Source organism: Muntiacus reevesi, chromosome 10, assembly GCF_963930625.1.
Source record: "Muntiacus reevesi chromosome 10, mMunRee1.1, whole genome shotgun sequence".
NCBI classification, from domain to species: Eukaryota; Metazoa; Chordata; class Mammalia; order Artiodactyla; family Cervidae; genus Muntiacus; species Muntiacus reevesi.
In genome coordinates this window covers 61,625,188-61,641,115 of record NC_089258.1, presented here as the reverse complement: position 1 = coordinate 61,641,115, position 15,928 = coordinate 61,625,188, and the positions used below count along the sequence as shown (strand labels likewise).

The following is a 15,928-nucleotide window of genomic DNA, read 5'->3' as shown; positions in this document are numbered from 1 at the left end:
GCCGTAACGCGCCAGCCCGGCCCTCGCTGCCCCCCGTTTACCAGGACCCGCAGTTGAAGCGACCCTCTCTGAGAAGCGGGCGCCTGAGGACTTCGCGGTGGCGCGCCCCCAGGGGAGGCGTCTCGCCGGCTCCGTGCCGGCGGCTCCCGGGGCGAGGGGATCGGGTCCGCGCCGGCGGCTCCCGGGGCGGCCCCTCCCCGGCGCGTCTCCGCGCCCCGCGCCGCCGCCCAGAGTCCTCGCCCCGCGCGGGGCCGGTTCGTCGGGGTCCAGGGACCCGGGGCGCGGGGCGGGGGTGGAAGGGCCAAGGTGGGAACCTTCTCTCCGGCCTCGGATGCCCGTGAGGTGCCCCGCGGCGAGGGCGCGAGGGCCTGGGGCGCGGCAGGCACCGGAGGCAGTGCCCCGAGCGCACGCCGGAGGGCGCCGCGGGCCGCGCCGGGCCGGCGGCCTGGAGGGGGACGCCGGGGGGCGGGCGGGCCGCGCGGAGGCGGGGCGGAGGCTCCCACCGCCGCCGCCGCCTCCTCCTCCTCCTCCCGCCGCTCGCTGCCCGCTCCTCCCCGGCCGCCGCCTCCGCGCCCTCCTCTCGCAGCCACCGCCGCCGCCGCGCTGAGGAGCGGGGAGTCCGCGGCGCCGGCTCGGGGCTGCGGGATGGGGACTTAGCGCCACGGCGGCGGCAGTGGCCGCGGCGCACCCGGCCGCCGCCCCGGGGCCCGTCCCGCCGGGGCCGCCGGGCGCGGCCAGCCCGCCCCGGAGCCAGGCCCGCGGGCGGCGGCGGCGGCGGCGGAGCTGGGCAGGTGGATGCGGCTGGAAGATGGCGCCCTCGGGCCCGGGCAGCGTGAGGCGGCGGTGCCGGCGGGTGCTGTACTGGATCCCCGTGGTGTTCATCAGCCTCCTGCTCGGCTGGTCCTACTACGCCTACGCCATCCAGCTGTGCATCGGTGAGTGCGCGCCCGGCCCGGCCCGCCGCCGCCCCGCGCGCCCCTGGCCCCCGCCGCCTCCCGCCTGACAGTCCCGGGACGCGGGGACCCCGAGCGCCCGGCGCCGCGCCCCGGCTCTCCCCACCCGCCCCGGACCCTCCGAGCGCCCCGGGCGCCACCAGCTGGCTGCGGCTCTCCCGGCGCCGCGGCCGAAAACAGCCTCGGGGCAGTCTCCTTCCACTCCGCGTACGGTCGCCTTCCCCAGACAACTCTCCGGGGACGGTGTCACCTCCACCCCGGCGCGCTCGCAGCCCAGCCACACCCCCTCCCTCGTCTGGCCGGTACCCGGGAGAGCGGGGGGCCCCGGCGCCCCGCCGAGCCGGGAGGTCCGGGGAGGCTGCGCTGGGCCCCGGAGAGCTCCGGGCTGGGCCGGGAGCCGAGCTGCGCCAGCCCCGCGCGGGGGCCGGGGGCCTCGGGTGCCCGAGCTGTCCCTCCCTATTGGTCCCTAATCCACTTTTTAGACATTTGTGACAGCACGCAGGGCCGTTTTCGCTGCCTTTACGATTTGAACATTGCCAGTTGGACTCTTTCTAGCTACGGAGAGGTGGAGGGAGGAGGGTGGAGCGGGGGACGAGGTGAGCTACTAGAAAGTGTTTTCAGAGATGTGTGCGATACGCAAGACCAGAAATTAGGTGTCAGGATAATAGAAGGAAAAGAAGAGGCGACCCTTCCGCTGTTTTGTTTTGCTTTTTCATCCAGAGTGCCAAGTGGCTCGAGTCCAAGTTTTAGGCTCCCGAATTGGTGGATTAGGGTACTGTCAGTGCTGAAGATGAGAAGAAAACAAAAAGTTGATTATGCACAGCTAGGGAATACAGTCCTGTTCCGTAATGTAAGCAGGCTCACGTTAGAGGTTTTGTGGAAGCTCGTGTGTTGTCAGAAAAGGATGAACCAGACGATGACGTTTCTGCCAGTGACTTGTGTTTTGTCTTTTCATCCTCCAGAGCACTAGCTTCTGGTGAGACCAGGAGAAAGGTTAGAGAGTGGCCTGCTCAACTTAAGCGTTTTGCAAGCTGCCAGATTCACAGAGAATCTTCTCCGAAGCCGTCTTACCTCAAAATGTGGCCCCTTGTGAGAAATAGCAGGTGTCAGAATAACACACCAAAATAATGACTAACTTTTAAGAGAATTGAGACTGATTTCCCATTTTGTATAGTTTTAAGATTTGGTATTATTACTTTGTTTATTGGATTAAGAAACAATATTTCAGTACCAAAAAAAAGTGAGCTTTTTTTTTTTTTTTTAAGGATTGTGTACTGAAATCAGGACAACTCAACTAAATACCTAGTATTCAAGTTATCTAGAATGTGTAGCAAGAAAGTTTTCAGAACCATGTTGTACTTTTTGTGTTAACTGTTAGTTTTAAAATGACCTGCCTTGTTGAGGGGTAGCTGTAATGTTACATAACTATTAGAAACCTTTGTTGTATTTCATTCCTTCTCTCTCTTGGATGCAGTGAGCATCTCCAGTTAATGGAACTGATACAAAAGAGGGGAGTCTCAAAAGGCCTCCATTATCAAAACAGGCAAACTAATTCACCTCTGTTATCACATTAAGCTAAGAAGCTTAGCCTGATGCAGCCTCATGTCCATCAGGAGGAAACACATGAAGGCAGAGAGAGCTTTTTGACCCTTCCGGTTACTTCTGCCCCAGCTGAGTTCTGCATGGAGGTCTTCCTGTGTTGAATGGACAAGTGATGGGGGAGGAAGTAAATGGAAGATTGCTGTTTTATCTGGATATTATTTTTATATATGTGTATATATATGTATATGCTCAGTCATGTCTGACTCTGCAACCTCATGGACTGCAGCCCAAGAGGCTCCTGTCTCCATGGGATTTCCCAGGCAAGAATATTGGAGTGGATTGCCATTTCCTACTTCAGGGGATCTTCCCCACCCAGGGATTGAACCTGAATCTCTTGTGTCTCTTGCTTTGGCAGGTGGATTCTTTACCACTGCACCACCTGGGAAACCTGTCTATATATATACACACACATATATATTTTTTTTTCCTGTAAGTTTTTTTATATATACTTATTAAAATTTGTATATACTTTCTGTAAGTTTAAGATAAATCTAAAGTATCCTTGAAATCCCACACCAGTATTCACATATATATACTTTTTTTTTCTGTAAGTTTTTTTATATATACTTTTTAAAATTTGTATATACTTTCTATAAGTTTAAGATAAATCTAAAGTATCCTTGAAATCCCACACCAGTATTTTAGTAAGTGTAAATTTGACTAAGGGAGGAATGCCTCCATTTTTATTTTTTTAAATTATTTTGTTATTCTTATTTATTTTTATTTCTTGATTGTGCTGGGGTCATATGGGATCTTAGTTCCCTGACCAGGGATTGAACCCACGCCCCCTGCATTGGAAGGGCAGAGTCTTAACTACTGGACCACTGAGGAAGTCCTGAATGCCTCTGAAGTTGTCAGAAAGTAGTTTTTATACTAAAGCCATAGAAACAGGTTGTAAGTAACCCTGTGAAAAATCTAGATCCTAAAGTCTAGAGAGCATGTATGCTCAGTTGTACCCAACTCTTTTTGCCCCATGGACTGTAACCCGCCAGGCTCCTCTGTCCATGGGGATCTCCAGGCAAGAATACTGGAGTGGGTTGCCATTTCCTTCTCCAGGGGATCTTCCTGACCCAGGGATCGAACCCGTGTCTCTTGCATCTCCTGCACTGGCAGGCAGGTTGTTCATCACTGGTGCCATCTGGGAAGCCCAGAGTCTAGAAGGGCAAATTGAAAATGAACTTAATTCTAGAAACTGTGGCAGTTTAAGAGTGACCAACTCTAAACGCTTGGATAGTCTTGGTTGGGGGGGGTGGGCAGGGCTGAAATTAGTTGTGCAATTCCCTGAAGATGATGGTGCTGGTTTCCTCGATAAGTCCTATCCCTCATAGGCTCCAGGACAGAGGGCCTCTGGCGTGGCAGGCCCACAAAACCAGGCTTCACTCCTTTTCACAAACAAAGAGGAATGCCAGCCTTCCCTACCCACCCCCGCCCCCAGCATTGTTCACATCTCTGACTGCCCTGCCCTCTGGAGATTCTTTTTCTCTCGGAAGTAGCTGTTTACAAGCCGATTTTCCAAATTTCACCCAGAAATCATTGGCTAGGGTTGGGACCAGAGGGTGGGGGTTGGCACCTGGAGCTGGTGATGAGCAGAATAGAAAAAGAGGGCGGTTTAGCCTTCCTTCTGCATCTGCCGGCAGCTGGGATGACCCTGACTATAAATGACTTTGTGCCCTTTCTGAATTAACTGCAATTTAGGAGTGGTGCTTACCCTGGTATCCTTGGAAACCAGAGATAATGGTTCTCATTACAGTGGGTTTCTATATTTAACAACCTGGATGTGTGTGGCTCTCTAGGCACTTTTCAATTAGCATAATGTTTGCTTAGTGTTTGGATTTTAGAAAAATCAACTCACATCTCTTTTTGGAATATGTGTACATAAAAAGTATAAGGGATGTACATATATTGTATGAGAGTCAAGTACTTGGGGGAAGTTTCCTTCCTGTTCTACCAAAGAAGAGAGAAAACAGGGCTGCTGATATTTGTGATCATTCAGAATGTGTTTATCTAGTTTATTGATGAACTGGTTTCTTCTGTGCCTTCCTTCTGCCTCCCACTCCTCTCCTCACTCCAGCTTCCATGTCTTATTTGTTCTTTGGTCCTTTTAGTTACTAGTTAGCTCATTTTCCATATAGTAAGATGTTAATAAATTTCAGGGTTAAATTTATAAGGTGGATATTTAGGATGCAGGATCTCTAATGAGGGATGAGGGTAGTCTGCAGGCATGCTTGCTTTAGGGAACATAGTGAACATGGTTGATGTGTTTTCCAATAATGACGGTCATTATGTTAACATTGTTGACTGTGGTAACTGAAGTGTTTCCTTTTAAGTGAGAACATGTAAAATTGCTTTAACTATTTTTATACTTTTTTATTTGATAGTAACCTCAAAGTTATGGGCTTCCCTGATAGCTCCGTTGGTAAAGAATCTGCCTGCAATGCAGGAGACTCTGGTTCGATTCCTGGGTCGGGAAGATCTGCTGGAGCGGGAATAGGCTACCCACTCCACTATTCTTGGGCTTCCCTGATGGCTCAGCTGGTAAAGAATCTGCCTGCAATGTGGGAGACCTGGGTTTGATCCCTGGGTTGAGAAGATCCCCTGGAGAAGGGAAAGGCTACCCACTCCAGTATTCTGGCCTGGAAAATTCCATGGACTATCCATGGGGTTGCAAAGAGTCAGACATGGCTGAGCGACTTTCGCTTTGACTTTCTCGAAGTTACAGGAGAGTTTCAAGAATCACACAGTAAAGCTCCACATACCTTCTGTAATCATTTGGTTTCTACTTTTCTAAAATGTATTCCTTCCCTGCCTTGACCTTCTATGGGTGCCATGAAGTATTTGTTATTGAGTTATGTGCTCAGAGGGTTCTGAGTTTGCTTGTGGGCTTACTGAACTCATTTCAAGGAATCAGGAAGGTTGAAAAACTTAAAGATCGTTTAGGCCAACTCCTACCATTTGTAGATGAAGACTTTAAATGTCTCAGACCTGCTACCAGTTCTGTGTCCTTTTTCCAAGTTAACCAGTGTGACTTCAGCTGCTGGGCTGCAAATGTTAAAATGTCTCCCTTTCCTTGCAGACTTCTTGCCAAATCTCTCTAGCCCAATGAAGTCCCTTAGCAAATTTGTTAAACCTTATGGCTGTTGTTTAATGAGTTAGCAACTCATTAGAAGTAAGCTTTACGCAGTGATTTCAGAATTCTAAGAGGGTTTATATTTTGGGCTAGATAGTTACAACACTGCAGTTGTAGCACAAAAGCAGCGTTAGCTAATTTAGCAAATGGGGATGACTGTGTTCCAATAAAGCTTTATTTATAAAAATAGCAGGTCAGACTGGGCCCTTGGGCAATTTATTACTGACCCTAGAGTATGTTAGAAGTTAGACTATTAGAACATCATGATTGTGCAGTCTTTATTAATAAACAGAAATGATTGCAACCTCATATTACACAGTGATTGTTGAAAATGTTCAAGAATTAAAAGAATTAGTCTAAATATTTAGGGGTCATTTTGGGAGATAGAAAATTACGTTTTCCTTCTTTTAAGGATATCTTTAAGGATTAGATATATAAAACCTCATACATGGATTCTGTGGTGAGCTACCATTAACTTAAGGCCATGACACATTCAAGGGTGGAAACTAAGTTGTTTTCCATCAAGAAATGAATTTGAGCCCCACAGAGGAAGAACTGCATTTTTGTTACTGGTAAACTGTCATTTTTAAAAATTATGCAGGACCTTAGAGCTTTTTAAGAACAAAACAACAGACAAATGATCTTGAGAATACAAATGTTACTATCTATAATTATCAAAATAGTTTTAAGTGACATGGAAAGTGACATCCATAGAAGACTTACATGTACAAAATATTTAATGCCTAATTAAAAATTATTTCCTGTTGACAGTAATGATGTGAAATGTATTAGTGCTGTAACTCTTCTTGATATTATCAAATATTTTAAAGGTTTTAAATTATCTAAATAGAGGGATAAGAACTCAACATTTCTTCAAATCTAAAACTCAAATGTATGAAATATACTGCAGATTCTTAACCAATGTACCGTTTGACTTTAATATAAATGGTCAGTGGGAAGGAGAAGAAAAGACTCTGCTTAATGCTTTCTTGATTCCATTTAGTGCATCAGAAAACTACTTTTAATTTGTATATTAGACAATGCAGCATTACTATTTGCTATTAAATCCTGTTAGAGACAACAAAAGTAAAGCAGTTACTATAGCACTTATAATGCAGAGGTACTCAATAAAAGTTGAATGAATTCATGTCGGTAAATTTTATGAAAACATGAAATTGTTCATGTAAATAGATGAGAGAAGAGGGTTTAGAAGTCAAAACAATGTAAAGTTTGTTGGGGAAAAAGTTTACTTTCAATTGCTTACTGAGAATGTCGTGCATGCCATCAAGTTAAATACTTGCTCAAGTGTTTCCAGTAATTAAGCCAAAAGCTGGAGGGGTGGTTTCCTAAGTCAAGATAATTGTCTCTAGAGAAGGTGTGTTTCCACAAGGTTAGAAAGAGGCCATCTTCAGAGACGCAGTGGAGCAGGATTCATTCAAAAGCATCTGTTGAACCCTTGTTATGTGCCAGGCACTTTTCCCCCGCAGAGATAGTTTAGAGAACTGAATAGAGATCTTTTCCTAATAGCTAAGGGGGGAAATTGCTTCCGGAAACACAAGGCAAAGCTGAAGGCTTCTGTCCAGCTTGGGCATAAGGAGAAGGGTGGTTAACTTTCAAAATGCCGCTCTCACAGCTCAGGGGCAGGAAAGCAGAAATGGAAAACAAAATATCCCTCTCCTGGGAGCTGGTTGCTGGACCGAGGTTAAATGAGAGTCATCAATACAGTAGGTAAAAAGAGCTGATGGAGAGCCTGTCACTAGTTTTTTTTTAAAGATTTGATTTCTTTCATTTTGGCTGTGCCGGGTCTTCGTCGCTGTGCGCGGGCTTTCTCTCATGGCGATTGGGGGCGCCTCTCTGGTTGTGTGACATGGGCTTCTCACCGCAGTGGCTTCTCTGGTTGCGTCTCCCAGGCTCTAGGGCTCAGGGGCCTCGGTAGTTGCAGCCCAGGGGCTTAGTTGCTAACCGCATGTGGGGTCTTCCGGGACCAGGGATTGAACCGGTGACCCCTGCGTTGGCAGGTGGGTTCTTACCCCCTGGACCACCAGGGAAGCGAGAGCGTGTCACTAGCAACGGGACTGTCCACTCATACTCACCACCTTGCACACGGAAGTATCACAGAGCGAGGTTACGAGCAGTGATTTTTGCCTTAGTTGTGCGCTGTGGGGCTGTTTCCACAGCTTCATTTCTTCCCTGATACCTGGGCATCTTTGACTCTGCTCCCAGCTCAGGACCTGTCACTTGCTGAGTGAATGTGAGCAGGCAGAGAATTTCCCAAGTGCAACTCATTGAGTCCATGGGAAGACGGGAAGATCCCGGCTTAGAAAATAAAGCAGAAACCAAGAGGAGGTGGGTGAGCTGGAGTGGACATCATGCCTTTGGAAGGAGCTTCTGCCCTTCTGGCCGGCCATGCCGCGCCCTGGAGCCGCCCTGCTCCTGTGACTCAGTAAAGATGCTTCTGGGAGCGTCAGCCGCCTGGGCTGCTGTTGAGCCCACGTCCCAGGCAACAGGGTTTATTTAGCAGGAGCAAGGTGCTGAATCTCTTTGGCCTTCATGGTGGGGAGAATTGGCAGGGAGATAAAAAACAAACAAGACAGATATTCCAGAGATTAGCACGGATGAGGAGTTCTCAGTGAGAAAATTCTCAGTGGTTTTTTGTTTGTCTGCTGTGTTTTTCTTTTTCATCTTGATGGAAAATTATGGAATCATGGCTTACGTGTTGTGATTTATACTGCTGAATTCATGCATTTTGACTATTGTATCGCAGCTCTCAGCCCTCTTAGGAAGTGATGAGTTTGTGGGTCCTCTGAGACTCCAACACTGTTTGTGATGACTGGAGAAACACTGTCTCATCTTACTTGCAAAGTGATAGATTCGCCGTAGATTCTTAATGTTCTCCGAACATTCTTAATGTTCAAAGATTAATGTTCTTAATCTTTGAAAAACGGTTTTCCAAAGATCATTTAGAAAGATAGTCTTAATACTATGTGGAAACCTATGATTTTATATTACCATGTAGATATATTACAGAGAATTAATAATAAAAATATAATATAATTGAATTAATTTCTCTAATGGTCCTTTAAAAATTGTTGTAATATCTTTTCTCTTATTCTTTTAAAGGGTGATTTTGTTATATCTTAATGGTTATCTCAGTCAAATGCTGAGAATGGAAAAGGGTGGAATTTTCAGGGCAGCAGGGAGGAGGTGGATGACCTGATTTCCTAAGAAGCATATGTTAGCAATAAAGTCACCAGCTATGATGGCTTGATATTTTTCCTTTCAAAATGAAATCACATTTGAAACCTTTGTGTAACATTTTTCCTACTTTGACTTTTCATCTGACTATGATTTGTGAATTGAATTATAAATATTAGTGCCAGAAATGTTAAAAATCATATTTATTTGGGAGACACTGGAGCAAAAATATCTGCTGCATTTATCATCTCAGTGCTTCTCTGCACTCTGAAATGCATTTGACAGCAGTTCATTTTAGATATGTTGTTGATTACATTTTTAAATGCAAATGAAAGAGAAGTGCTTTTATAGATGACTGAGCTTTATTTCTTTGCCAGTTTTTCTCCATGGTGTCCTGAAATTTCTCCTCATGTGGAATGTCAATTAAGCTTTCCTGCTATACTTAAAATATTTTGACCTCTCTGGGTTTATTCAGTAGCATTACTACCCTGGAGAAACAGAATAGTTCAGATCAGTGTATCAGTACATTAAACACCAAGCAAGAATAAAAGAAAAAATCTTTTTCTCTACATCCTTTAAAACCAAATGTCCAAAGTGTACTAGTTTCAAGGGGTAGTTTATCTTCATGATTATCTTATAATAGGTATAGTCCTTGTAAAAAGCATTTCATGTATTTCCAAGAATTTTATAGATTTATTTGATTATAACTCAATGAAATTTGGCAGACCAGAATGCTTTGTAATGTGTATCTATTTTCTTACATATAGATAAAATTAAATTTCTATCTCTGTTGATTGCATCATGTAAAAAATGGATCTTCACAGTATTTGAGTATGTTTGGAATGAGGTGATTTAAAACCCAGTCTAGATTGTGTCGCTGATGGTTTTGGAGGGCCCAAAGATCAGCTCAGAAGAGGTAGTAGGTGGCTGAATCTGAAGTGGGGCTTTTCACCAAGTCTGTAGAGATGTGAGAGATGGTGCAACTTGAAGTACAGTCTCTGTGATGTCTGTATAATTCCCACTGGAAATGCGAAAGACAGCCTGCTCGGAAACAGTTGATGCTGAGCCCTAAATGAGAGACACCTGGTACCATTTAGGGACCAAGAAAAAGATTTCAGTTTTATGAGCCTCAAACTGGAAAGTTGTAAATCAGCTCTGAATTGCAGGGGCTCATTTGTGATCAGGTTTTTTACACAGTGGACAACTCTATGTGACATGTTCTAAGAAGAAAGGCAGTAAGGGATTTATGGTGCTTAACTATGACTGGTGATTATCCAGGGCACCTCCAGGGTGATTCATTAATGTGAAAGGATGAAGGGCAGAGACCAGCTGGACTTAATCAAGGTTTTAATTAGAGCCTATTTTTAATGAAATGCAGCTTATTCCAGCGCTAGAACACACTATAAACTAAAATATGCAGAACTGAGAGCTTTATGTTGGTTGGAAGGGATCCTTGTAGGCCCCCGTAAACTTGCATTTTAGCAAGCAATTTTAATCCAAGAGTTTAATGCATTTCAAACTGCCCATATTTATTGATGGGCATATCTATCTCTTCATTCATTCATTCAAAAATATTTGTTCATGGCTCTTAGAGTTTACATTCTAGTTGGAGGATAGAAAGAACAAATCAGAGACGGTGGAACAGAGATGGTTGGGGATGGGGTGACCGTGGATCAGCAATGGTATGGAGACGTGGGAACAGATACGCTGAGTAAGCAGTTGCACAGATGAGTTTGGCATTTGGCAGAGTCTGGACCAGAGGAATAAACTGAGGAGTCCTCAGCATATAAATCAATTGCAAGTCTTAACCTTGGATACATTTGTTCCACCAAGGGAGTGAATGTAAATTAAGCAGAGACGAGAACCAAAGATGACCAGCATTGAGAGTTTGGGAGGTGTGTAGGAGCCAGCGAGGAAGACTGAGAGGGGATTGTAGTGAAGTAGAGGAAAGCTGAGGCTGTGGGGTCTGAAGCCTAGGAAGAGAGGGTGTCAAGGAGGAGGGAGCAAGCACAGTTGACAAATATGCTCAAATGTCGAGTAAAATAGGGACTGAGAACCTAACGGTGAGAGGTTAAACTCTTGTTTCTTTACTGACTATGCTCTGAAGACCCCCTGAATTTAATCTCAGAAATTCTACCAAAGTGAAAAACATATACCAATATGTGAGTTGATGGGATATCTGAGTTTGTTCTATCCAAATTACAAAGACTTTATTCTGTTAGGCAAGCTTAACTTTCTTATATTCTGAAGATAACCTGTAGAAAATTTCATGAGAGCAGTAACCGTGTCTGGGTACCATTGTAGCCTGGTGCCTGACACAGAGGAACATTCAAGACATAACTTCTCTTAAATGAATGGGTGCTCACTGAGCTTGTTAATTTACCCTTTTGTGATCACAGTAGACATTTCAAGCTTCGGAGAACATGAATCCTTTATGAGAGAATTATCTGCTTCAGCTTTTTATTATTTGATCACTCAGATGTTCATAAACACGTTTGTAATGTTTTTACACTTTCAATTTATTATGGGCCAAGTTGTACTGTCACCCCTGCACCCTACTCATATGGTGAAATCCCAACCCCCAGTACCTCAGAACATGACTGTATTTGGAGACTGAGCCTTTAAGGGGGTAATTAAGTTAAAATTAGGTTGTTAGAATGAGTCCTAATACTGTGTGATTGGAGGAAATGTGGACACGCGTGTGCAGAGTGACCATGTGAAGACACAGGGAAAAGATGGCTGTCCACAGGCCAAGGAAAGAGGCCACAGTAGGAACCAAACTTGCTAAATCTTGATCTTGGATTTCTGGCCTCCAGAATTGTGAGAAGATAAATTTCTATTGTTTAAGGCACCCAGGCTGTGGTACTTTGTTATGGCAGCCCTAGTGAACTAATACGCAAATGTAACAATCAAATGCCTCTTTTTTTTCTTTCTGAATATTGAAATGTAATCATCTATAATAAGGATTTAGATGACAAAGTTAATTGTATAACCCATTTGAAAAATTATAATTTTGACTATGCAAAATATTTGCCCCAATATAAAATAATTGCTAAAAAAAATAAGTGACATGCATTTTCAGGACGCACTGAAAGTCAGCCAACATTGTCCAGAGATGCTATATTTGATTTTTAAAGTTTTCAGAAAACTAAAATCACCCCTGATAATGCCAAAAGTTTTACCCATTTTTGATTAAACAAAAAAGACTTCCTAAAATATTGCAACTTCCCCTTCCTCGCCTCAGCCTTCTTAAATAGACTATGCAGTACATAATTTAATTTGAGGCCATCAGTCTGAGACAGATGTATGTATGAAGTGTATATCCAAAAGTATCCAAGACCCTTGAAGTCCTTGGATTTACATTCATAGTTTTATCTATTTCCTATTGACTGTAAAAGGCCAAGGAGGCGTGGAATTTGTCATTTTGCCTAGACATTCTTCTGAATCTCAAACACTGAGAATCTGCCGGGACACATGAATGAACCACTTCAGTGGAAATGCCTAGCTAGACATCTGTATCTCAATAAAGCTTTGTTTTTCTCTATTTACCATTTCGGAACTCACATTTCTAAAAAAAAATTAAACAATGAAAACTCTTCGTTGTGGAAATAACCAGAGATGAGAAAGAAGACTTTAACTACAGGTGAATATTACCTTAATTTGTGGTTTGAGAATAGTCTCTGGAGCAGATGATTTTTGAAATTTGTATTGTGGTTAAATATACATAGCATAAAATTTTACTGTTCTAAGTGTGCAGTTCAGTGGCATTAAGTACATTCACACTGCCACGCAAGCATCATCGTTAGCCATCCCCAGCCCTGTTCCATCCCAAATGACACTCTGCCCATCAAGCAGTAACTCTGTTCGCCAGCCTTCCCATTCTGCTTTCTGTTTCTATGACTGACTGTTCTAGGGACCTCGCATATATGGAATCATGTGTTTGTCTTTTTTTGTCTGTTTATTTCACTGAAGCATATGTCTTTAAGATTTATCCGTGTTGTAGCATGTGTCAGAATTTCTTAATGATCTATTCCATTTTATTATATACCACATTTTTTTAATCTCTTCATTTGCTGGTGAACATTTTGGTTGTCTCCACCTTGGGCTGTTGTGTATGATGCTGCTGTGAACATCCGTCTGCACATACACGTTCAAGTCTGTGATTTCAGTTCTTTGGGTATATGCCTTCTTGTTGTTCAGTTGCTAAGTTGTATCCAACTCTCTGTGCCCCCATGGACTGTAGCACACCAGGCTTCCCTAAATTGTTGGATTATATGGTAATTGTGTGCCTAATTTTTTGAAGCCTGCCAACCGTTTTCCTGGAGCAGGTGATTTTTGTTGGAAATGTGATTCCAGAGCTGCCTATAAACATATCTAAATTGAAGGGTCCCTGGAAGTGTCTGTGAGGTCCATATCAGTGTCACCAGAGCAATTTTTAACTGCCTTGCCCTTTCACAGTGCTGCAGGAAAGTTGGTGGTTGGGGACTGTGACTAAAGCCATCTTGCCCATGCAACAGACTTTAGTGCTGGGGGCTGTGTCCTTCATGAAAATGCTGGCCATCAGGTGCGTGTTGAGACCTGCTGGCCGACTGTACATAGTCTAAAATTCAACAGCAGTGTTTGGGTAACCAGGACACTAATGTTAACTGGTAGAAATTTTAGCCTTTCAAAAAGCAACATGTTAGCAAATTTAAAGGGTGCATACACTGGGTAAACATGAACTGGTGGAGGAGCCTTGGGGGAAACATACATGTGTCTGCGGATGCATCAGTAACCTCCCGTGTTAATTATGAGCTAGATTCTTGTACAGGGCACAGAAAGGGAACACGATTCATGAATGAATAGCAGGCTCTTTGTTTTGTCTCCAGATCTGGGGTAACTGACAATGGCTTTAGGAACAGAAAACAAAGATCAATACATATCATCGGTGGAGAGATACAAGTAGGAAACGTGAGATGCGGCTCACACATTGACCGGAGGAAGAGACTCAGTCCAAATATTGATGACTGTCTTACTCAGCTCTGTGCACAATTGTGTGGCACTACCTGTTTACATTAATGAATGCATCTAGTCCATAATTAGGTGGCGTTTGTGTACTCCGGTTCTCTTACACTGTGACTTATAGCAGTAGTTGTACATGCCCTTTCATCTGTGACCTGCCAGTTTGTGATTATATTAAATTTGCTTTTGCTGCAACTGGATATATGTTCTATCTCTGCAATTACTGTCAGGCAGATTGAGCTGGTGCTGTTGATAAATGCAGTGTAGGACAGGGCTGTGATTTGCTTCAAATAAGAGGAAAAATATATACTGTAACTCAAGCTGAGATCAAAGAAAGATTGTGTGTGTGAGAAGTTTACTTCATGAATAGATGACAGTGAAGTTATAAAGTAAAAATACTGCTTCTTGGCGACCTCGACTGAAGGGAACCATTCTGCAGTGCTCTACTGTAGTCATTATTGCTGTGGCTAATGTTTTAAACCTTTTAATTCATCCCTTTACATGTGCCACTGTTATTTCTGTTCTGATGAGCATCATAAAAACCAAGTTTGGAATTATAGCTTTGCACACTTCCTTTCTCTGGAGTACTACAGAAGTGACAAATAACTTACAACGAATCTAGAAATATTGGTTTATTTTTCAATATGTTATATGTGCTCTATTCTAAGTACCTTGATGATTTGCTACTCAACATATAGCTGTGAACCCTGGGAGACAGTTTTAGAAGGTTATCTGTTTCCATAGAGAAGCAAACAAGAAATGTTGATTTTTCTACTTAATCAGAAAGTGATTGTTTGGTCCTCTGAGTATACCAGGTAATAAGAGATTGATCTAATGACATTAAAAAATAAACTACAAAAATTGTTTCCATCTGCTCTTATATGTGTATTTTTAAATGCTGAAATATCCAAAATACAAGTGGGATTTTTGCTTATTACCGATAAATAAATACACACATATATAAGAAAGATGAGTGGTTACATTGAGCAAAATAATCATTAAGGCCATTCTGATTCTAAAATGTGGGTTCTGACTAATGGCGGGGATGTTTACAGGGTCTAAAATCCCTGCTTGACCTTCCCCCCAGTAGTGGGCAACCATTATTTGAGGACCGGGTAGACCTTGTCTGGGACTTCCCTCACGGCTCAGACGGTAAAGAATCTGCCTGCAAAGCAGGAGACTCGGCTTCAGTCCCTGGGTCAGGAAGCTCCCCTGGAGGAGGAAATGGCAACTCACTCCAGAACTCTTGGCTGGAGAGCCATGGACAGAGAAGCCTGGTGGGCGGCAGTCCCTGGGTCAGCAAAGAGTCGGCCTCGACTGAGCACAGCACATCACAGACCTTGTCTGAAGACCAGTGTCCACTGGCTCAGAGGGGTCGGTCATGCCTCCGTGGCCAACCCAAAGAAAGGCATCTGGAACTGGAAAGGAAGGGGACTGGAGTTGAAAAGACCCAGGCATTGTAGGAACTTGAGCTGAAGAGGAGGGACCCATACCATTCTAACAGAATAAATAAACTCATCTGCACTGAGATCTGCAGAGCTTGCTGGCACGGGGAGTCTCCTCTGTTTTAATCGAGACAGAGGGATTAGAGGATTCCGAGGTAAGGACACTAAGCCAGGGACCAGCCCCAGGATCAGATTTCATTAACAGCCCTGCTTAGTGAGCCAGGGATTGTCTTTCTCTCTGCGAAGGCAAGAGTGGTAGTGAGTTCTTTCAGGGCCAGAACTGGTACATCAGAAGATCTGCACGTCCTCCGTGGTTAGGCATAGACACTCATTGTGTCCCCAGCCTTCCTCTGGGAGAGTTAGAAGTGAAGTGAAAGTTGCTCAGTCGTGTCCGACTCTTTGTGACCCCTGGGACTATACAGTTCATGGAATTCTCTAGGCCAGAATACTGCAGTGGGTGGCCATTCCCTTCTCCAGGGGATCTTTCCATCCCAGGGATTGAACCCAGGTTTTCAGCATTGCAAGTGGATTCCTTACCAGCTGAGCCACAAGGGAAGCCCCCAAGGGAAAGTTTATGCCAAATGTTTCCATAGAGCTTCTCAGGT

General features: G+C 44.3%; 1 protein-coding gene across 1 annotated transcript in view; it reads left to right on the top strand.

Annotated features, from left to right (window-relative positions):
- Positions 1-548: 548 nt before the first annotated feature.
- Positions 549-15,928, top strand: part of ZDHHC2 (zinc finger DHHC-type palmitoyltransferase 2) — a 66,212-nt gene continuing 50,832 nt past the window's right edge. Inside the window, exon 1 of the mRNA XM_065946803.1 lies at positions 549-935. Coding sequence (XP_065802875.1) covers positions 809-935 — 127 coding nt within the window. The 5' untranslated portion in view covers positions 549-808. The remainder of the gene's footprint in view (positions 936-15,928) is intronic.